This window comes from Melospiza georgiana, chromosome 5 (genome assembly GCF_028018845.1).
Source record: "Melospiza georgiana isolate bMelGeo1 chromosome 5, bMelGeo1.pri, whole genome shotgun sequence".
NCBI lineage: Eukaryota > Metazoa > Chordata > Aves > Passeriformes > Passerellidae > Melospiza > Melospiza georgiana.
Window position 1 is genome coordinate 42,791,267 of NC_080434.1, and position 22,267 is coordinate 42,813,533.

The 22,267-nt window shown below is 43.5% G+C and overlaps 1 protein-coding gene across 3 annotated transcripts in view; it reads left to right on the forward strand.

The window, feature by feature from the left end:
- UGT8 (UDP glycosyltransferase 8) overlaps positions 1–22,267 on the forward strand; it is a 34,659-nt gene that overhangs the window by 9,720 nt on the left and 2,672 nt on the right. For all 3 annotated transcript variants that reach the window (XM_058024176.1, XM_058024178.1, XM_058024177.1), the window contains 4 exons: positions 5,289–6,112; positions 18,601–18,743; positions 20,299–20,375; positions 21,491–21,710. In XM_058024176.1, the coding sequence (XP_057880159.1) occupies positions 5,291–6,112; positions 18,601–18,743; positions 20,299–20,375; positions 21,491–21,710 (1,262 nt within the window). In that variant the 5' untranslated portion in view covers positions 5,289–5,290. The remainder of the gene's footprint in view (positions 1–5,288; positions 6,113–18,600; positions 18,744–20,298; positions 20,376–21,490; positions 21,711–22,267) is intronic.

Genomic DNA, 22,267 nt, shown 5'->3' on the forward strand with positions numbered 1-22,267 from the left:
AAGTACGCTCATGTCAATGGAGTTTGGAGTGGGCAGGGCTGGAGTGGCACTCAATTGGGTAATGTCAGGCAACAATTGGGATCAGTGGTCATTTCTTTCCCTGTTTTAATGCTTCCTTTCTATTGAGAACAGTAGTAAACTATAATCAGCTAATGCTTATGGGTTTTTTGGTTTTTCCCAGAGGCAGTTTGTAGTGCTCTCTGTGACCAGTTCTTCTGCAGCTTCCCTCAGCGTTTCTCTTGCTATGCTTTCAACCACGTCTCCTCCTACAGCTACAGTACATCTGGTCTTAAAAGGAATGAACACCCTGCTTGTGTTTATCTGTGGTGAAGGCTGCAGTTGGGCATGGTGGGGTGGGGTTGGCTCCTGAGGTGACACTGCCCTGCTCATGATTCCAGTTTTTTGACCTCAGGTGGGATAGCTAAGGCCAAATAGGCCTCACTGGGAGAAAACCACCCTGGCATGGGTGGTTGCTGTATGTAACGGGAAACTGGTCAATGTCCCTCTACCTGTGTGAAAACTGCATCAGATCTGCAGCTTTTAATGCAAGTTTATACACCTTTCTTTTGGAAAAAAGGTAAGATGAAAAAATGGTGTTTCTGCCTTTTTGTTCCAATTGGCTCAGACAGTAATGTCAAGTTTTAGGGAGTTTACAGCTTCAAGAGCGGTTTGTGTTCTTCCTTCTAAAATAAGGAGTTTTGTGTAGTGAGCTGTAGTAAAGGGAGGGGGACAATACTGAGAGCAAGATGAGGGAATAAATCTATATGTTAGCACCACAACTGTGGCAATTGCTGGTTTGCTGAATTACATGAAAATCTCACATTTCCCCACTTTAAAAAATAATAATATTCCTGGGATGCACACATTAGCTTTCCATTTGGGCATAGTCATTTCATTGCTAATCAGCTCCCAGATTTGGGCTTGCAGAGGTGGCAGCCTGTTCCTTTAACCTGTGCTGTCTCTGGAATGGTAATGAGTAATTTGAGCCCTTCGGGTAAGGTGAGTGATCAGCAGCTCGGAGATTGCTCCTTTGCTGTCAGAGAGTGCTGCTGTTTGGGATGAAGGGCACCTTTCCCAGAAGAGGTCCTGCTCAAACTGCCCAGGTAAACCTTGCAAATCTTAACAGATCTAAAAAAAGGCTGAATGGGAGGGAGGAACTCAAAAAAGCAGATTGAATCGCTGAACTGAAGCTCTGTCAAACTTCCTGTGCTGCTTTTGAAGTCAGGAGTGTTCTTGGTTAGTGAATAAAAAGGACTCTTTATGTCCTTATGCCTAAGAACTGTTTAATCTTTTGAGTAGTGATAAATGTGGGTGCAGTTTGCATTCAGGCTGTGCTGGATGGAGGCGAGTGAGAGGCTCTTCTGCTTCTGGATCTCTCTACCATGGAGGAAAATGTGGATAATGATATTGCTGGCATGAAAATAGCTATTTCTGAGTTTCAGAAAGAACAGGTAGGCAGCCAGGAGTGTAAAGCAGGAGAAAGCCCTCAAACATGCCAATAAGTTCTATTAGCAGTGATTAGCAGATTATTAAGGATTGGCAGCAAATCTAAATGTAATCTTGGGTACGTGTTCTAGGACTTTAATTGACTGTTATACCAATTATTACTTGGAATTCATCTAAAATAATTTAGGATTGATGTTTATATAAATGACATTAAGTCTTAATGTTTAAATTAGTATTCTACAAGTCAGCAAGCACTACACTTATTTCAAAGTCATTACTTCATTTCCACATTGCCCAGCCTTCAAGTATCAAACTTTGTGACAAAGGGAGGAGAAGATCCTCCCTCCTATTTTTTAATTCTGAAAGTCATTATTTTCTGTGTAGTCACACTTCTTGTTGTAGGTTCTGCTTGGTTCTTCTGGGTGAATGGAAAAATACTTCCTTAAAAAAAAAAAACAGTTGTGATTTAGAAGTGTTTTGGTCAGCTGAAAACTGTTCCAACAGTCTGACTGTCCAGGAGTGTGCTTGATTTTCTGTAACACTTTAAAACTCATGCTTCCTCTTTCATTTGAAAACCCCCACACAGAAGTCATTAAACTTACTCCAACAGCTGCTCATAAAGTTAAAGGCATATCAAGAAGTTATACATTAACTTTTTCTTGTTATGTTCCAATAGGAAAACCCTTTACAATGAGTAGCTGGTTTCACTACTATAATGCCGCTCTGCATCTGGCCTTTCTCCCTATCTTTGGTTTTGGGCCTTTTTGGCTGAAAGGAATGGCTTCAATTCAGTGATGATTTTATGGATGTTGTTTGGTTGGGTGTTATGTTTTGGGGGTTTTTTAAAGTGTTAGCAAATTTGGATTTTCCTTTTCACCCTCTGTGATAAAAGAATGTTGCATGGCAGCTCAGATGCCAAAACAGTCACCTTTAATGGAGGCAAATCCTAAGAAGAAGGACTTAAGATAGAAGTACAAAATGGTTTTATATTGTCAACCATCTTAGAGAAATGCATCATTCTGTGTCTCTGGGCTTTTTTTTTTCCTCTTTTCTCTCAGGACACCTGACAGTTGCTTTCATGCTTCTGGTGTGCAGAAACAGAAGGCAGTTGCCTTGGATGTTGATCCTTTTATCCTTTGATCCTTGGATGTTTATTTCTTTTGGCCAGTGATTTGTTCTGGGAGTTGACAGCTGGATTGTGGCTGGGAGTTAGTAGGAAGAATCCCTGAGCTCTGGTTTTTACTAGCTGGCTTCAGCTGAGCACCACCTTGGCCTTGTCCTGACACTTGTAAAGACTTCTGTGCCTGGGTGCTGCCTGCTGCTTGGGGAGATGGGCTGAAGCAGAAATTCCCACTGGAATAGGCAAGTGTCCCAGGGGAATACCTGCTGTGCTGGGGGAGCTCACTGCTGAGGGCCCTTGGAGTGGGGGAGTGTCTGGGAGAGAGCCTGGAGCTGAGCTTGGGTGGTTGTGTGTTGATTCCCTGCTGATGGCACCAGGCACCCACCCACTCCCCAGTCCCTGTCTGCCCAGTCTCCCAGGCTGGTGATGAATTGGCTTACAGAATGCTGTTACTATTGCCCTTGTTCCTGCAGAATTCAAACCCGAGCTCCCTGCTTCGGTCTGGCCAGGGTATGAAATGATGAGGCTGCAGGTTCCTGGCAGAAGTTCAATAGAAGGTCAATGCAATTTTCCCCAGTAAAAATGTCACTTAATCGGCCTTGCTCTAATAGCATCATGTGTTTAATATTTTGCTATGGCTTGGCAGGTCCTGTACATATATTTTCCAGCTCCTGTGGCAGCAGGTGCTTATGTTGAAAAGGGGAGTTGCATAATAGGTTTTTGAGAAGTGGTGATTGTTTTACCAGTTCTGAGGATATCACAAGGTAGAGACTGCCAGGGAAGTGTGTTGTGTGATCTCTTGACAGTGATACACTGCAAGAGGATAAAAAATAATGTTTGGTAAATGGTTTTAGTTATATGGCCAGGTTTTCATGTTAGTATTTATAATACCTTCACAAGGAGTAGCATGTGCCATGTGGTTCCTGTTTAAAACTTGGCTGCCAGGTAAGTGTGGGGACAGGAAGCAGTGGGGAAACACTGTCGACATCCTAGGGGAAGGATAGCTGTAGTTCCCATGGCTTTTGGTGACACGTGTGTCACCCCAGCCATGGAAACTATGCCTTAGGGCTAAGGATTGTCTCTTCTGTGCTGTGCTCTAGGCCTTGCATCAGGACATGGAAGTGGAGCTGGCCTGTGGCAGCGTGTTGGATCCTCAGGGGCCCTCAGGCTCCTGGAACCTTTGATTTGTGCTGCTGATAAAACATAACTGAGTTTCCCAGTCCTGCGCCTCCGTTCGTGCTTTTGTAATATCGCTCTTGTTGACAGGAGTAACTCAATACCGTGGGAACGCTTCTAGCATGGGGACATGGAATCAATATTGGGGTTTTTCTGAGTTTGAGTCATCATTTTTCTTGGATGTTTCATTGGTGAACTGTGTTTACTTCCTTTTCCTAACACCTTTCTTAGCTAAGGAGCATAACCCTCCAGCAGGGTCCTGTTCAGGATAACTGAGCATGGGCCAGGGCAGTGATTCTCCATCTGTGCTTGGCCCTTTGAGACCACACCTTGAGTGCTGTGTCCAGTCTGGGCCTCTCACCTCATGAACCATGTGGAGGTGCTGGAGCACATCCTGACAAGGACAGTGAAGCTGGTGAAGGATCTGGAGAGTAATTCCTGTGAGGAGTAACTGAGGGAGCTAGGGGGAAAAAGAAGCTCGGGTGAGATCTAACTGCTGCCTACAGCTACCTGAAAGGGACATCCTTCAGAAAACTTGCTACAGAGTAATATAACCCAAAAAAACCCTTAAAATTTTTACATAATATGCATATAGGAATGTAGTAATTTATAAATAGCTATATAAAATGCTCTATTTGTTAGCTGGTAACCCATGTAACATTAACTAAGAGAAAGTCCTGAGCAATCTCAGGAGGGAGGAGGGTTGTATGGCTATACCATAAGGAGATAAGAAGGACTGAGTAGCAGTGCTATCTGTTGTTTTTATTTAGGAAGGACACTGCAACAGACTCAGGCTTCCACCTGGATTGGTTTGGCACGAGGCAAGAGCAGATTGTTTGGTTTGGCTTGTACTCATTTCTCTGTCCTAGGAGGGTGATGGTGACTGAGGATTTTCTGACATGTCCTTGTTGTGCTTCTGAGGCACTTTGCTTTCCTCTGCTGCATACAGCATTTTAAATCACCCAGCCATGTGTGAAAAGTATTTTCCCTTTCCCCAGCAGTGTGCTGCTGTCAGGAGCAGTGCTCTCAGGATGGCAATGGGGTTTTTCAGCTGGTGTTGAAGTGGGTGTTTAAGTGCTGATTTAAGTAGGTTGAGCATCAAGTGCTTCAGTGGAAGTTGCCGTGTTCACGTGTGCAGTACTAACTCCTGTTATTACATTTGTTCTTGTAGGCAGAGTGTCATTTTTGGAGGCTCAAAGTTGGTTCTTACTCAGTGGTAGCATCTTCCTGCCTGATTTTTTGCTTTCCACTCCTATGTATCTGATCATCATTGATTCTAAAGAAAAACATGGCGGGAATTTGCATGTCCTTTTAGGAGGAAAAAAGTCCTCTATCTTCTCTGACCTGTTAGCTTATGTGAAAACAAAACCCCAGATAATGTTATGCTAAAATCAGAGTAAAGTTGCAGCTTGAAGGAGAGCAACTTGAAGCCTGTGGGTAACTATCAGAGAAGAACTTGTAACCATGCAAACTGAAGGGTGGTGTGCCTAAGCAGCAAAGTGCAGTCCTGTTGTCTGTGATGTAATGCTCTGATTTCTCCTTGCAGCTATGAAGCCGTACGCTCCAGCCTTCATTCTCCTGTGGAGTGCTGTTGGGATAGCGAGGGCTGCCAAAATCGTTGTTGTGCCGCCAATTATGTTTGAAAGCCATCTTTATATTTTCAAGACTCTGGCCTCAGCCTTGCATGACCAAGGTCACCAGACAGTGTTTCTCCTCTCTGAGGGCAGAGAGATTCCTCCATCTAATCACTACAGACTGCAGCGCTACCCAGGGATCTTTAACAGCAGCACCTCGGATGATTTCCTCCAGTCCAAGATGAGGAGCATCTTCTCGGGGAGGCTGACCGCCCTCGAGCTCTTCGACATCCTGGACCACTACTCCAAGAACTGTGACATGATCGTCGGCAACCGCAACCTCATGCGTGCCCTCAAACAGGAGAACTTTGACCTGCTCCTGGTAGATCCCAACGAGATGTGTGGATTTGTTCTAGCCCATCTTTTGGGGGTTAAGTACGCCGTGTTTTCCACTGGCCTCTGGTATCCAGCAGAAGTGGGCGCTCCGGCTCCCCTGTCCTACGTTCCAGAATTTAACTCGCTGCTCACGGATCACATGAACCTATTCGAGAGGATTAAAAATACTGTTGTTTATCTTATTTCAAGATTTGGAGTCAGTTTTTTGGTTCTGCCAAAATATGAAAGGATAATGCAGAAACACAAGGTTCTTCCAGAGCGGTCCATGTATGACTTGGTGCATGGATCCAGCCTGTGGATGCTTTGTACTGATGTAGCGCTGGAGTTTCCGAGACCTACGCTACCCAACGTTGTTTATGTGGGAGGAATCCTAACGAAGCCGGCCAGCCCTCTGCCAGAAGTAAGGTTTGCTGAGTTTTACAGTAATTCCAGTGCTTTCTGCTTGACTTCATGTCAGTGATTTTTCAGGTGGGACCTGTTCTTGCTGCTTGGTGAAATGTTCTGTGGAAGTCACTTCCTGTGGTGGTGAGGGGAACCATTGGTTGCAAATTCAACAAAATGAATCATTTTTGGATGCAGGAAGTACTTTGCTTTTGAGTGAGGTGTTTAATGCTGCACTAGAGGTGAGAAAGTGCACTCTGCCTTGGAAATCACATCAGTAGCTTTTAACCAGACATGGTTTAAAATGAACCTGAGGGAGAATGTTTGAATACTGTTTATGCTTAAAGAAGCCTGCTGATAGTTTATGCTAGGTAACTTCATGGTATGGGTGTTTTTATGGTATTTGTTTTTGTACCTCCCTTAGGTAGGATAATGACTCTAAGACTAGGAATACATGAGCCTGGAAAGACTGTACCAAGTGAGAAATGGAGCTAAGAGTTGGCCAGAATACCACCAAGGCTGCACTCAGATATGAGTTGTTACTGTGCACGTGCACAACATCAGGCTCAGAACTTCAGACTGAAACAGTGATAGTGACTGGACTGGCTCCAGAAATCCTTGCTGCACAGATTAATTATTAAGTTTGATTAGTTCAGTGATCTGTGTTATGTTGTACCTAAGAATGCCTCTGTTGAGCAATACAGTGGTGAGTGACAGAACAATCTCACAGAAAACAATGTCATTTGCACTTTGGTTTATGTGTCCATAAACTAATAGGTCTTGAATTGGAGGGGATTTTTAATGGATGCTTTTGGCTGGATGACACAAAGGGCTAGGTAGACCTGCAGTGCTCAACAATTTGCTTCTTAAAATGGCTGTTTCAACCTTTGGTTATTGTATGAAAAGTGCTACTGTCTGTTCTCCAGGATGTCATCAGAGATGACCGTAGCAGTGCTGCTTCTAAGTGGCTGTTTCTACATGTGCTTCAGTGTGTTTGTGTTAAGGAAGGGTCAGTTATCCTGAGAAGGTACCCTTCTGCTATCTAAATTTCATCCCTATTTTTCCCTCCAGGAAAACTTTGCTGGCTGGATTGAGTTTTTCCTTTGTTTTCCAGACTGATATTTCCTTTTCCTGTAAGAGAAAAAGGGTATTTGAGTAATTGATTTGGGTAATGAGGTTAATGCTGTCTGTTTTGTGTCTTTTGATGTTCAGGGTAACAGGAGTGACAGTGACCTTGAAACAGACCTGTAGTGTCTGTTTCAAGTAAATGGTGGGAAATATTTGTTACAGAGGGGGAAAGAAACTGCTGATAATTATTAGTGAGCTGAGACGTTATTTACTTTCTCAGTTTTATCAGGCAATTCTTTCTTAGTGTGTGAAGCTTGAGTTTTCATTGAGAGTGAGAGAGGGACAAAGTGAGCACATTGCTTTTTTATCCTGTCATTTGTCCATGCCTAAGCTGTTACACATCCCCCCGTGGTGTGTATGGTAGGTAAATGACTGGGCAATCAGTTTGTGTTTGCTGAGCAATTGGATGCAATTCCTGAGTGTGGGTAGCCCGTGCTGTGGCTGCTCTCTGCTCCTGCTGCATCTCCAGGGCAGCCGCCTTGGCTAATTTATTTTCTGCAGCTTCTAGTTTGGTGCATTAAGGTGAGCCAGAAGCAGAGTTCATGTTCCTGGGCTGGAATTGGTGATGCTTCAGCAGCTCTCTCAAGTCATTTTCTTGTCCAGGGACAATGATTAGAAAAGGAGAGTGTGAGCAGGACACAGCAGCTAAAATGTGCCCACTAAAGCTGTTACTAAAAGTCTTTCAGGTGTCTTGAATTCACCAAAACTGCATGTAAGTAGCCTAACTTGGTCGGCTAGGGAAGTATTGGGAAAAAATCAGGGGTGTTCTTTCAAGTCCAAAATACCTGCTCAGACTACCTGGGCACCTCAGTAGTGGCATCCCTGAGTTGTCAACAGTTTTTTCCTTTTTTTCCTCCCTCACCAAAAATAACCCAGTAGTTTGTTTAATCATAAGGAATGCCTACATGTAAGTTAAAAGTTCTAGCTTTCTGCTCATAAGCAGCGTCTTAAAAATAGGAGGCAGGTAGTAACAAGCAGTCAATGAGGAGATAAAGGTCAAGATCTTTTAAGGTGTTACATGGCAGCCATTCTTTTATTCCAGGGGATGGGATAGCTCTGTTTTTTTTTCTCAGATTCTGCACCTGTTCCCTGAACTTCTTGAATAGAAAGCTGGAAAAGCACAGATTTAAAGGTAGCATGTAGCAGTGGGTGCTGAATATTCATGTCGTGTAACAGTGTGAGGGGAAAGAAACCTGATGCAGCTTTGCTGGTCGTCTGTGTTAATATTATATATGTAAAAATACATAACCTGACCCAGCTTTGCTGTCCCATCTGCATTAATATTTCGATCCTGGAGCACATGGTCGCTGCTGCTCCTGCAGTTAGCATGTGCCAAGCACGATTTCCAGTCGCTGCTGAGCTCCGTAGCAATTACGCTGCAGCCCTCGGCTGTGGCACACGACCTGCGAGCCTGCCTTTGGGCTGCCGCTTGCCCGGATGCCTCGGGAAGGCTCCGATGCCGCTCGCTTCTCTCCCTCCCGGGCAGCGAGTGCCCCGGTGTCGGGCTGCGCTTGGCGCAGTGTCCCTCGGCAAGTCGCAGTGCTCGGCGTGCCAAGGAGGGGGAGCCAGCGGCGAGAGCCCGGCTCCTTTGGAGGTGACCGCTCTGCCCGCTCCCTGCGGCGCCCTGGGCAGGGCAGGGGCGGCCCCACCCGGGCAGGCGGGGGCTGCAGCGCCCGGGCGTGGCACATCGCCCCTGGGATCCCTGCTGCGGGGGCATGGAGTGAGCGCGCCCTGTCACTCTGCTCTGCCGTGCTGGGAGGGCCCGTGGTGGCTTTGCCAAGCTCTGCATGGGCGATTGTGGTTGGGTTCTGTGAGAGCCAGTGTGACATTTTCACTGGTTACACTGGGTTTGGATGGTGCTTCTTGCACGAAGTGTGCTGTGCTGCTCAGTAAAAGACCAGGAGATGGTAGAGGTGACTTATCCCACGTGCCTGTGAAATTGTATTTTGCTTATCGGTGGTGGGTGCAGAGTCCATGATTTGTGTACATATCTCATGAAACCGTCTGCTGAATTATTTAGAGGACAGCGTGAACAGAACTAGCCTCAAAGGATGAAAAGCTAGAAACAGACTGGCTATCAAGTCCTTAAGGTCATCAGTGCCTTAAACTATTTGAGGGTATGCTGTTCCCTGGCAGCATTTTGCGGATAACTGTCACTGGCCATTAGGAAAATCACAGGCTCCTCTGCCTCTTCCTCACTACACTTCTCCAGAGGGACCTGAATGAAGCTGGCTTTTTAAAGGGACACTCTTTTGGGAAACCTCTTCTCTGGCATTTCTGCCTTGTGACCCGGTTGGTGCATACCAGGCATTAATCAGCCTGCTAAGTCCCTGAATCAGGAAGCTGAGGGGTGCTCCAGGCAGCTGCCTTGGGAAGTACTGAGTCCATGAGGAAACTGAATTTATGCTGCAGAGGAGGGTGCTCTCATTTTGGAGTAATAACTTGTCCTTACAGCTGCAGCTGTCAACAGATAATTACAGGAACTTCCTCACTCCTCCATGGACATCTCTTATCTGAGCTCGTTATTATACAGATCAAAGTCTGTGCAGCAAATTGGTGCCTTTGGAATATCTTCACTAAAAAGTAATTTAGTTTTTTTGGTTTATTTTCTTGGGGTTTTTTCTCTCTCTGAGCCTTGCTGACAGTTGTATGTTTAACTCAGTGTGTTAGCTAATACTGATATGTGTCTTGAACAAGGGATGAGAGAATCAAGAGATGTTTTATTCCTTAAACCTGGCTTTTCTCCTTCATTCAGATTCAAGGACGCATCTATAAGCCCTTGCAGACTGTAGCAGTGGATTGTTGTGCATGGCATAGCACCATCACTTTAGTATTATTTTTCAAGTCCAGGGACTGGTTCTTACAGACCTGTTTGGACAGTAAATTCCTGGTGATGTAAAGCAATTCTAGAGCTGTTTGGAAATGCATGTGTTTGTCAGCTGGGGAGGCAAAAAGTCTTTTAAGGATGGTGGAGATGATGCAGCACTGTGTGAATTCTGTACTGAACTGTATGATCATGTCTTTTGGCTCATGTCTTTTGAAATTTGTTTTAGATAAAGCTTCTTCCCCCCAGAATTTGATGTTCCACAAGAAAGAGTTGTAGCCACCGTCCTAAAACTGTAGTGTCCAGTCTCAGCTGCTCCAGCAGAACTGGGTTGGTGAACCATGTCTGGTCTGCTGTACTGCTGCATTTTCAATTTGGGAAGAAATGTGACTCAGCATCTGTTTAGTGCAAGACACAGGGAAAAGGACACAAGGCTGACTGTGGAGCTTTGTTGTGCCTCCAGTTAAATTTGTGAGGAAGGCAGGTTCTCCAAATGCATAAAGCTGGCATCCCATGAGCTGACCAAAGCTGCAGTGAGCCTGATCTGTCCCTCAAAAAGTGAGTTTACTTGGTTCATGGATTACAGTCCAGGATGGTGATTTGTTGAGTTCAAGCAGTTGTTTGTATTGGGAATGGAAAGTAGAAGTTGCAGACCATAGATGTTGGATAGGTCAGATGGTGAAAGCTGAAAGCTAAAACCAAGAGAAGTGACTTTTTTTTTTCATTCATACAAAAAAAAAAAAGCCCCTAGCAACCCAACACTTTATTAAGCTACTGCTGTAAATAGGCTTTGTGGTTTTAAATATTCTAGTTTATCATGTTCATATTGGAACTCAGAAACTAACAAGATTTATTCATTTTGGGAATGCGCAGTGGTTTAACTGAGTGTCTCTTGGAAATTTTGAGGCATGACCTCCATTGAGGATAAATAACAAGCCAGTGTTTTCCTCATATTTCTCCCATTTATAACATAAAACAGAAGATAGGAATTTATTTGAAAGGGTTTTCTTTTTTCCTGGGGTATTTGTAATATCCTTGAGTTTGGGTGCCATATTCCTATAATTTGGCACGTTGGGATGTGCTCAAAACTTGACATTTACAAAGTAGCAAACCTAATTATTGATATTACTGACTTGAAAAAAAAATCATTAATCAAGACAGCTTTTCAGATGTCCTAGTTGCTTAAAGGTGAAGTGGATAATTTGTTTATGGCTAATACCTTGCTTTGGGGGATGAGGTTTCTCCAGCTTTGTGAGGAGACATCTTCCTGAGCCTTCCCAAGGGGAATTCTGCAGGCAGCATGTTCTGCTGCTTACCCTGAGCAAGGGGAGTCTGGCTGGAAGATGTGGGTTTTACACAGGCTCAGAAGCCAAACATTTTCAAAGAAATTGTGGGGACTGATGGCTTTTTAATGTAAATATAATATAAATATATATGGGTTTGTATATGCATATTTATATATACACACTTTACATGTATTTATAAAGCTGTTAAAAAAAAGAGAAGGGAGGAGGTAAACCCCAGGAAGAACAAAAAGCTGTTTTATCCGAAGAGGAAAATGAAGAAGAAATTGGAATTATTAGATTAAAGGATTTAAGGCTCCAGTTTAGAGTTCTTATGTCCTACCATGCACAGAGCACAGGTGTCATACTAGAACAATGACAGACAAAATTTCTCAGTTAAATGAGGTTATCATGTGGATTTATGGGTGGGGGTGTATGTCAGTAGCTGTAGCACAGAGGTCTGTATTTATAATTTAGCTTCTTGTCAATTTCTTTCTTACCTGTATTTTCACCAGTTGAATTTGTCTTTATGTAGGCAGAATAAGTAAAAACAGTCTCCATACTTGGTACTGTTTTTTCTTAACGCCTGTAGGGTTTTTTCCTCCATATGGAGCAGCTCAGAGGGTTTCCATTTGATAATCAAGTTTTCCATTCCTGCTTAGGAAGGTGGTTTTGGGGGGTGTTTTTAACAGAATGCTGCCTGTGGGGTAATTCCAGCAGGGTTTTCTATTGGAACCCTGGGTGTGAGGATCCCTCTGCAGTGATTTTAATAACCTCTCCTGAAGGGCAAGCTCCTTGTTTTCCACTCCTGCCATTCATTTGAAAGGCAAGGTTGCTTTCCCAGGGTGCTTGCCAGAGCTCTGGTGAGTAATGGATTTTTGCACCAGGGAAGTCCTTGCGCGGCACTTTCCTGCTTGACCTCTAGCTCTGGGTAGAGCCTGTTCCCAGAGCTGCACTGGATATGCCCCCAGCTCCAGAGGGGGCTCAGGTGAAGCAGCAAAGGCTTGAGGGACTGCATTTCCTCACTCTGGTTTGGAGTGTGAATTACATTCCTCTTTAAAGTTAAATGGACTTAAACTTGCTGTCCCTCTTGGATGCTAAATGGGAAAAGGCAGTTAAGATCTGGGATCAGAAAATACAACATTCTAGGCACTGGAAAGCTTTGTAGGATTTTAAAACCTTTTTTTTTTTTTAATCTAATTTTATACCTCATATGTTTTGGGGAAGGCAGATGCACAGTGTGTATATAAAACCAGCAAATAATTTGTTAAAATATATGGCAGGAAAATGTCTGTATTTCAGCAAGACTCAATCTGTGTCTAATATTGGAAATGCTAACAGCAATGTCAGATTAGTATGTGGTGACTGTACTTAGCAATGTTTGGGGTTCTGATAGGAAACAGTTCAGATTTTAAGAGTTTGTTTCCCAACAGGTAGCAAAAAACCAGATTTAGTCTTCTTAGCCGGCAAGAAAGCAGGGATTTAGTGTAATGCCACAGTCTGGGTACGCTTCTTCAATGGGCACAAGGTATTCTTTTGGAGCTAGCTCACTCTGTGCCGGTATGAATTACAAAATAGGAAGAAATTGTGTGAATATGAACTGCATGCACTATTTGTATATGGCAGAGTTCATTAATCAAGCCCAGGGAGGAGAAGGATTAATTGTCATTAATGCAGAGGGACATGGGGGCGCGGGAGGGTCCCGTCCTCATTGGGAGCTGCGTGTCTGCCCGTAATTGAACCAAGAACTTAATTAGGATGGCTGATACGGAAAGGAGCAAGTCCTGATAAAATGAGACAATGGCTTTTGCCTGGTGGCCCCTGGTTTTTACAAGGCAGGAGTTCAGGCAGTGGAAAATCACCTTGGGAGTGCAAGCGAGGCGCTGGGCGATGCAGAGCCAGCAGAAGCAGCTGGGTGTGCGGAGTCAGGGAGGCTGACTCCATCCTCTGCCTCGTGCCCTCCATGTGCACTGGCCTCTTCTGTGTCCTTTGCTGCTCCAAGCAAATAAAAACTCCTATTTTTGGTTCTAGACTGACTTAAAATTCATGGCAAGTAAATACAAACCGCTTACTTTGCCTGGAGTGATAGTTTCTCTGAGTTTGCTGTGGAATTATGGGATTTTATAACTTTCAGGTTACATGGCAGGATTCTGTTTGTTTTGGGATAGTCAAGGTTGTATAAGTGCACCTGTATGACCTTAGACCACCTGTTCTGATATGTTGAGTTAGTAAAATCTGAAATAAAAATGTATTAATACAGAATTGAACTATGTCACTACTCAGAGGACAGCAGAAAAGTTTAGGCACTCAAGAAAAATGATCTTTATACGTTTCTGTTAATTTATCAGCGAGTATCTCCTTTCTAAAGATGGCTTAATGTGGCTTCTTAATTTAAAATAGATCTGTTTTTTTCTGCTCTAAGCAGCATTTTGTAGAAGTTGCATAGGATGCCTGTGCTCTGCCTTGGGGAAAGGGTGCTTTGCAACCATATCCGAAGAACAGGCGTTTGTGCTATTGCACATTTGAATGGAGCAGCTGAACAGGGGGAGCTTCGGATATTACACCCGGTTATGTTTGTATTTGTGCACTTTGTTTATCTGAAACAAAGCTCAGTATTAGGCACCACTGGTTACTGCCAGCTGGGCCCTCGCTCCCTGCTCACAGCTGTGTGCTCAGCACTGGGGCCTGCAGAGAATGGCTAATTAGACAACCAGGCAGAACAAAGCCCACACAGTGGGGCTGGCACAATAGCATTCCTGTCTCACACTGGTCAAAAGATGGATTTTATGTCTTTATTCCTCCCCCCTCGCTCCTATAGTACAGCACGGATCAATAAGTGCTTCTTGTCCCTATGCAAGCACAGAGTCCTGTACTATTTCTCCCAAAGGACATGGATTTGCACAGAACTTGCATGGAAACAAGCAGAGACCTGGCAGGGTTGGGCACAGTGTTTTGAGTAGAGGCCCTTTAAGCTTTTTATACTTTAGTATGCAGTTTTTATTAATTTTTAAAGTAACTTTGGAGAAAATGGTAATTAATGTAGGGATTGGGTGATATTTGCATTATTTACTATTTTTAAACTGTTTAAGTGAAAATTTGAATTGGTTATAATATGTGTATTAGGTGGTCCTTTATTATGAATGTGTATGAAGCTGTAACTGCATGAAAAGCAATATGGAGCTGGAAAATACAGTTTACAGTTCAATTCAGAATGTGAATGTGCTGTATTGGGCTTGCCAGGCCTACACTTTCAATGGACATGATGTACTCAAGCTCTGGGAGTCTGTTCCGATTGCTCATTATGCATTTCTATTGGCAGCTTTGTGTCAAGTTCATCCAGGTTTGGGGGTTATAATTCCTCCAGTTTGGTTGCTGGTTTGGGAGGGAAGAGCCTGATCCCTGTTTCTAAGTCACTGCTGGCTTTGTCAAGTTGGCAGTGTAGCCTCAGCGAGGCAATGTTGTCTCTTGTCTGTGCTAGGACTTTGAAAGAAAAACCCTTGCCTCACTTTTAAGAAAACCTGAAAATGACATATTTCTGTGTGAGGGAGAGGGTTAGGTGTTCTCTTCCAGTCACTGAAAGAAAGAGCCATTTAAAGAAGTGCATGTCCTGATGACATATATCTTAAGTTTGCATTAACTTCTCACTTCTGTGCTCAGTTGAAGTTTGAATCAGAGTTTGAGGAAGGCTCAAAGCAGCTCATCATGTAAAAAACTCCCTCCCCCGACTTTTTTCTCCAAAATGGTAATTTCCTTTCCTTGTGTTAAAAGAAAACCATCCTGAGTTTATAGTAAACCTGGAAATCCTTTAAAGTGGGCAGAAGGAGGCGGGTGTGCTGCCCGACCAGGGAATGCTGATTTTAATGAGGATGGCTCTAATGACTCATCCTGACTCAGTGCCTTTTCATACAGAGAGTAATTAGATCGCCGGGCAGCATGTGCTGGAGGTCAAAAGTGTAAGTGGATTTAAGGGGAAGAAAGGGCTGAGTTCAGGGGGATGAACTTGGCTGTCTCTGAGGGCTTTTTTGTGGGTTCTTCGAGGCTGCTGTGGGGGATGTCAGGGCTAATATGGCCCTGGAGAGTGGAAAGGTGACTGAAGGCTGCTGAAATTGTAGGCAGAAAAAACTGTTCTGTGGCATCAGTGTGTGCTTTTTCCAGTGCTCAGGTTCTGTGAGCCTTGCTCCCAGCTTCTCTTTGGTGATCATTAGGAGTGTACATGCAAGAATGAAGTGACATTCACAGCCATAGTCACAGTGCTGCTGAAGTATTCAATCCCTTTCAGAGATGTGCCAAGAGCACAGCCTGCTCTTTATCTGTTGTGGGTATCACAGCTACACCTTGTATACTGCACAAAGAACAGGCAAAATACAAGCAAATACTGAGGCTTTGTGCCATGGCCTGGCTGATTGTACCAGGACACTCAGATGTGTCTTAAAGCCAAAGGCCTGGCAATGCCACTCACTTGGATTCAGTTTCACTTGATCCTCTGTGTAGAGACTCCATGCTAAGGAGCTGTCACAGAGATCATTACAGTAAGTTTAAGGAGCTGGGAATAATGGACTCATCCAGATCACAAACTCGAGGAGCTCTAAGAGGATGCAGTGTAAGTTTCCTCTTTTCCATAGCCTAATTTTTACCCAGCTCCCTACATTTGTAGTGATTCCCTTGAATCAGGGCTGTGTTATGCCAGGAATGACACAGATGTTTGCAGGAAAAACCTTCATCCTGACAAGTCTGTAGCTGATGTTCTGCAGCAGTGATGTCTGGCACCCCTCTGGGGAAGCAGGCTGGGAAGGGGCTGCAGGTCAGAGGGCAGGGAAGCAATTCCTCTAGCTAACAGCACCGTGTAAAACACAGATAAAATCTGGGGTAGGAAAGAACTTTCCAGCTGATGTCAAAACACACCAAGCTGAGATCAAACTCTCTGGGTCTTCCTGAGGTTGGCATTGGGCAGTTTTGACCCTGAGGAATAAATTGCATTCTTTCTAATTTAGCATTCTAAAGGATACTCCATTAGGTTCCTCTGCTTCAGCTTTGGCCAGGCATCATCCAGCTCTGGTCTGGATATTAAGGTTCTATTGATAAAAACTATTTTATTTTCAGTATTCCAGCTTTTTTTTTTTAATGTAATCACATTTTATATGGCAAACAAATCCCATGCTTTCAGCCTGATGGTAGGATCTTGTCTTGCCAAGACCAATCTTGTCAAGATTTTGAATTCACCTTTGTCCATGTGATGTTCCACTGAAGCAGTGGGATTACCTTCAAAGGGAAGGATTACAGAGGCTTGGCTATGAAACCACCATAACAACACAGGGCAGGTTGCTTTCGTGTTGCACAGCAAAATGCAAAAGTCTGTAGGTGATGAAATTCCTTTTTTAAAAATTATTATTTTTCTACATAAAATTATAAATACTTAGCAGCTATTTGTATTATATATGGTGACTTTTTGAATGCTGTTTTAGAAATTCCATTACAGGGAAATATTTATACTTCCTCTATGCTTCTATAATGAAGTGTGGTTGTTACTGTGTGAATACGTGGGCTCTGTGAATTCTCCCAGAATTTCTCATTAAGCACAGAGGAGCAGTGGCATTGGGAGCCAGTTCTCAGCTAGAACAGGCTCCTCTCCAGCAGCAGAAATTGAGTGTCTGGCCAAGGAGAGGTAGTCACAGGTAGGACCTTCTGATGCCGGGATGGTCCAGGATTCTTTTCCATCACTTTCTAGGGATCAAATTGGGGCTTAGTAGACTGCTCCATGGATTTTCCTCTATGAAAGCACAAGTGACACTTGCTATTTTTCCTGTTTCCTCACCCATTCCACACCAGTTTCCAGGCACCTGGCATTTCTGTGTTCATCCTATCAGGCCCTGTGTAAGCAGTCTATGTCCAGTTTATTTAGACTTTCCCTCTGCTCTGAGGGACCTGGCATTGCCAAAGGTCAAGCCAATAAAGGCTGAAGTGAGGAAAGCAGGAAGCACTTGGAGCTTCTTGACATCAGGTCCTTAGTCCCATTCACCTTTGGCTGGGTGAGTGCCTGTGAAGACCAGGACCTGTGAATATTGAGCTTTTCAGGATGGTTTGTCCTAGAGCCCACAAAGAGTTCGTTTCTCTTTAGTTTAAACAGCTGATGGGAAAGACTTGAAGCTGTAACTAGCTGAAGCACTACAGTGACTAATATAATGACATTTGCAGTGTGCCTTAGGTCCTGAAGTAAGATTCAAGGACGAGCTTTAAATAAATCACAAAACCACTTGGAAACTTTGGTGTCAGAAGTTCAGGCCCTAATAAATGATTCAGCTTTGAGGCAGGTCAGAGCCACTTCCCCTCCTTTGCCTTCTCTCTCTCCCTCCACATGAATTAAAAAAAAAAAAAGGAAAAGAATGCATTGGAGAAGGACAAGCAGTGGATTTAAAGAAAATGGAAATTATTTTGCTTTACAGCAGAGAGCAGTACACAGCCCCCGGTGCAGTGTGCTGGATTTTGTGCTGGGATACGACAGCACGGCGTTACTCCATTACTGTCTGCCCTCCTATTGATTACCAGGACAAGAGGCACATTGTGAGCAGGGCTCTTCACTTTCTCTTTGCTCATTTCCTATTGCTGCACTGGTGTTGAGCAGGCTTGTGCTTAAACTTGATGAGACCAGAATTAAACCATATCCTGAGATATTCTTCTTCCGACTGATATGTGTTAGGAAAAACCGAGAGTTTAAATCTATGCTTTAAAAGGTATGTTTTCTTTACTCCTTGTGCAGTAGGAACTGACAGTGTTTTTAGAAGCTCTGGCTTCTTTCAAGTTGTGTTAATTCTTTTTATATAGATGAAAGCAAAATGAGGCGTTTGAAGCACTCTCCCATTGCTGAAGGCTGGAAATCATGCAGCTGAGTCCCGGGCTTCATTTGCGCTTCTCCCGTGCGGGGCTTCCAAGCTGAGACTATGAGATGGATCTGTTTAAGCCTTGCTGAGTTAAAATGCAGCCTGGTAACTTGTCAATGTGTGTCAACTGCTCCTTTAAGGAGGGACAAATTGTCTGAAGCTGCTGATGGTTAATAGTGCAGCTAAAACAAACAGGGAAGGGTTTTGCTTTTTGTGGTCTCTGCTCTGGATTCTGAACCTCGAGCCATTGTTCCCGGTGACTTCTAGGATGTTTGAGATTTGTGGACCTTAGCTTCTGAAGCATCAAATGCACCACCAACTGCTCCTTCACAGCCACGTTTCCTTATTGTTCCTGTGCTTTGCCTGCAGTGCTCAGTGTGAACTTTGTTTCCCACAGGATCTGCAGGCGTGGGTGAGTGGCGCTCACCAGAACGGCTTTGTCCTCGTCTCCTTCGGCGCTGGAGTCAAGTACCTGTCAGAAGACATCGCCAATAAGTTGGCACACGCCCTGGCAAGGCTGCCCCAGAGGGTCATCTGGAGGTAAAGGCCCTGTTGGAGCAACTTGGGGGGGTTTGGAGAGTGCTTGTTTCCCACTGGAGTTGAGGCTGCCTGGGTGGCACAGACAATGTGACACTCCAGAAAAACACTTGACATGAAAATACTGCAATATCCTGGTAACAAGGAGAAGCAGTTACTGTTGTGGCAGAATAAGGTGTGGTTACACTCCTGGGCTGAGTTTATGTCCTTGGAAGGATTAGAGACAGTGAAAACAAGCTAAGGTTATACCGTTAAGGACATACTGTCTCTATTTTTGATGAAGGAACTACCCCGGGGCTCAAGAATGAATTCTGATGATGAAAAGCCTCCATTTTCTTTCTTCTTCCCCTTTTCTCTCACTCTTTTAGGCCCTTTTCCTCTTTTATGTGTAAACATAGCCTTTCATTATTGAATTTCCCACTTGCTTGTTCTCTGTGAGAAATTGAAGGAAGAGAAATTTTCCGAAGTCAGAGTCAGTAAGAAGCATTCTTAGTTCTAAAAACATCTTGAGTGGTGCTCACAACTCCCTGTAAAAATCCAAAAACTGTTTAGTCAGCTCTGCTTGGTGTCAAGCATCTCTGATATGATTTGGTGAAGTTCATGTGAACTATTTCTTTTTTTTCAAATATGCAGTGTCTTAGACTTCATGTGGGTGTCTCACAACCCTGCCACACTCTTGGAGTTGTATTAATAGTTTTGGTGGCCTGTTCTCCACAATATTTTAGGGACTGTCCTTGCTGCTGTCTGTAGTTCAAGGATCAAATCTCACTAATGAACAGGAAAAATGGAATTTTTTTCAGGCTCTGTCACAGAATCTGTGGTAGTGAAGGTAACATCAGTTTTTGTTAGGAGTAGAGCCATTGTTTTCTTACGAACCCACAACACTTCTTGGCTTCTAATTAATAATCCCAATTTATCTTAGTGCTTTTCTTCTGTCCTTTTACTATGTTTTCCCTGGAATATGCCTCTTTAGGAAGCATCCATGTTTTGTAGTAAATAAATCTGGAGGATTTTTCATAAGGACAGCTTTTTTTTTTTTTTAATGCCAACCCAACAATTTCATTTAAAGCCTTCTATTAAAATTTAGATATTTATAAATCAGTCAAGTGTAACTTGGAATTTTTGGGGATTTGGGGTTGGTTTTGTTCCTTAGGTCATGGACCTGTGTGTTGGACAGAAAAATAATGAGTACTACTTGGCAGTCTTTATGTCATAGTGTTAAATCAAGGGATTTTTATAGGTTTTTATGCCCTTCTAGTTAGGGCATTAAAAAACTATTTATCTAGTTAACATAATTAATTGCTTTTATTTAACTTAGCATAAATAATTTAGGCTTTTTTCAACGTACAGAAGTACAGGCCACTTACAAAGATGTGTTGTGGATTCTTTGTACAGTAACCAGAGTTCCAACAATGTACGTTTTGCTTCATTGGGAAAGTGTAGCTGGTTCTTTCTGAAGTTGCAGTTCCAGTCCTCTGTAATGAACAAAACAACCCTTTCCTTTGGTAGTTACTTGGGAGGGTTTGATAACTGTTTCCATTTCATGTTACTGGTTTAGGTTTTCAGGAAACAAACCGAGGAATTTAGGCAACAATACCAAGCTGATCGAATGGTTGCCACAAAATGACCTCCTTGGTGAGTATCTGTTTCCATTATTTATTGCTTATTCTCTCTTGAGTTCAGTTTGTTCTTCCAAAAATACTCTACTGAATTAGCAGTTGTTACAAAGCCAGGATAATTTCTGTCATGGAGCAAGAATATGAAATTAGGATCTGAAGAGAGATCAACACCTCTCTGTTAAATGTCTTTTTCCCTGATGCAAATTGCATGTTTTCCCTAAGTTCAAGCACTGTTCAAGGAGTCCTGAAACTGAGCATCAGAGTAAGTTTTAGGAGTCTGTAAATACTGTTTTATAAAGGCAAGAAAGCTCTACCAGAACCTGGGTATGTGATGCAAGCTGATAACCTTTCTGTTGAACTGAGGTGCTTCAGGTTCTCAGGGGAAAATGAAACTTGACATTTTATTTTTCTTTCTCTTCCCTGTCAAAGGGTGCCTGAGCCCCTTGCAGATCTGAGAGGCCGCTGAGTATTTGACTGCTTCTGGTACACCTGGATGTCTGTGTGTTCCCAAAACAGCTCTGATGGGAGCTGATGAGTGCATTAAGCATCAGTGTGTGTGAGCTGGAGAAGGTAGTGAGTAGGCAGATGACTCCTAGAGCAGGTAGATTTGTTTTGGTTACAGCGTTGCTCTGAGGCAGCCAGGCTGCTTTTCCCATCACATGAGGCTGTTGCTGTGATTGTCAGGTCTTGCTAAGCTCAAGTAAGGCATGTGAGACTTTAGGGAGAGTGTGACTTCAGTTGTCCTGCCATTTAAAAAAATGATATTCCATACAAAAGTGTGGTCCCCCTTGCTCAAATGTACTGCTGGACCTTCTGGACTCACCACCTGCAGCTCCTCAGGAGTGGGCAATGCATATGAATTACTCCATTAATCATTTTACACTACTCATACACATAAGAATTTTCTTTCTTTACTTTGGCTGTTCTCTCTCTCAGTGTGTAAGGAAATGATTTAATGCATGAGGAATTTCAGCAGAGTGAGTTTAGGTAGAACTTCAGAACAAGCTGCAGTAATTTTAATCTGCCTGAGTTGCAGTTACAGAAACATGGTGATCAATTTGTTGTACCCAGGTGCTTCAACAACAGGAGATAAAGTGCATTTTGTAACCTTCATGCCTCTTGTGGTTCCAGGTCACTCTAACATCAAAGCTTTCCTCAGTCACGGAGGCTTGAACAGCATTTTTGAGACCATGTACCACGGGGTGCCGGTGGTGGGCATCCCCCTCTTTGGAGACCACTACGACACCATGACCCGTGTGCAGGCCAAAGGGATGGGAATTCTGCTCAACTGGAAGACCATGACTGAGAGTGAGCTCTATGAAGCCCTAGTAAAAGTTATTAATGACCCCAGGTATGGAATGAGCCATTGTGTTTGTGTGTGAATGGATAGGAAACCGTTGTGCAGTGGAAAAAAACTGCCTTGTATGATTTGTGTGTGCAGTTGGGGCAAGTCTGGGTGTTTGTCCTATTTCTCAGGATTACCCAACAGCTGAAGTTTCTGTGTGGGTGCTGGGCTAGTTGCTCAGCACCAAAACTCAATTGTCTTGCTTGTGCTTTGTAGCAGTTGCCATGTGGAGGGCACAGAGGTTATGGAAACAAACCTGTCCCAACTTATTCTGTGTTGCAGACCAAGGTCCCTTTGTGTCTGTTTTGATTACTCCACACGAGCAGTCTGGCTGTGGTGCTGCCTGAAGCAAGATACATGTACATGGTTTGGGTTTTAGCTGAAATGGGGAGATATTCAGGAAGAGTGACTCTAAGTTCTGTGATTTTATTGTTAAAAAAATTATACTTAGTGTTATTTTCATGTTCTGGCTGATAATACCATTCATATCCAGATAAAAATGAGTGAGGGATTGTCTGGCAGTATATTGTATTGGGATAACCCTAACTTCGGAGCCTGGTGCT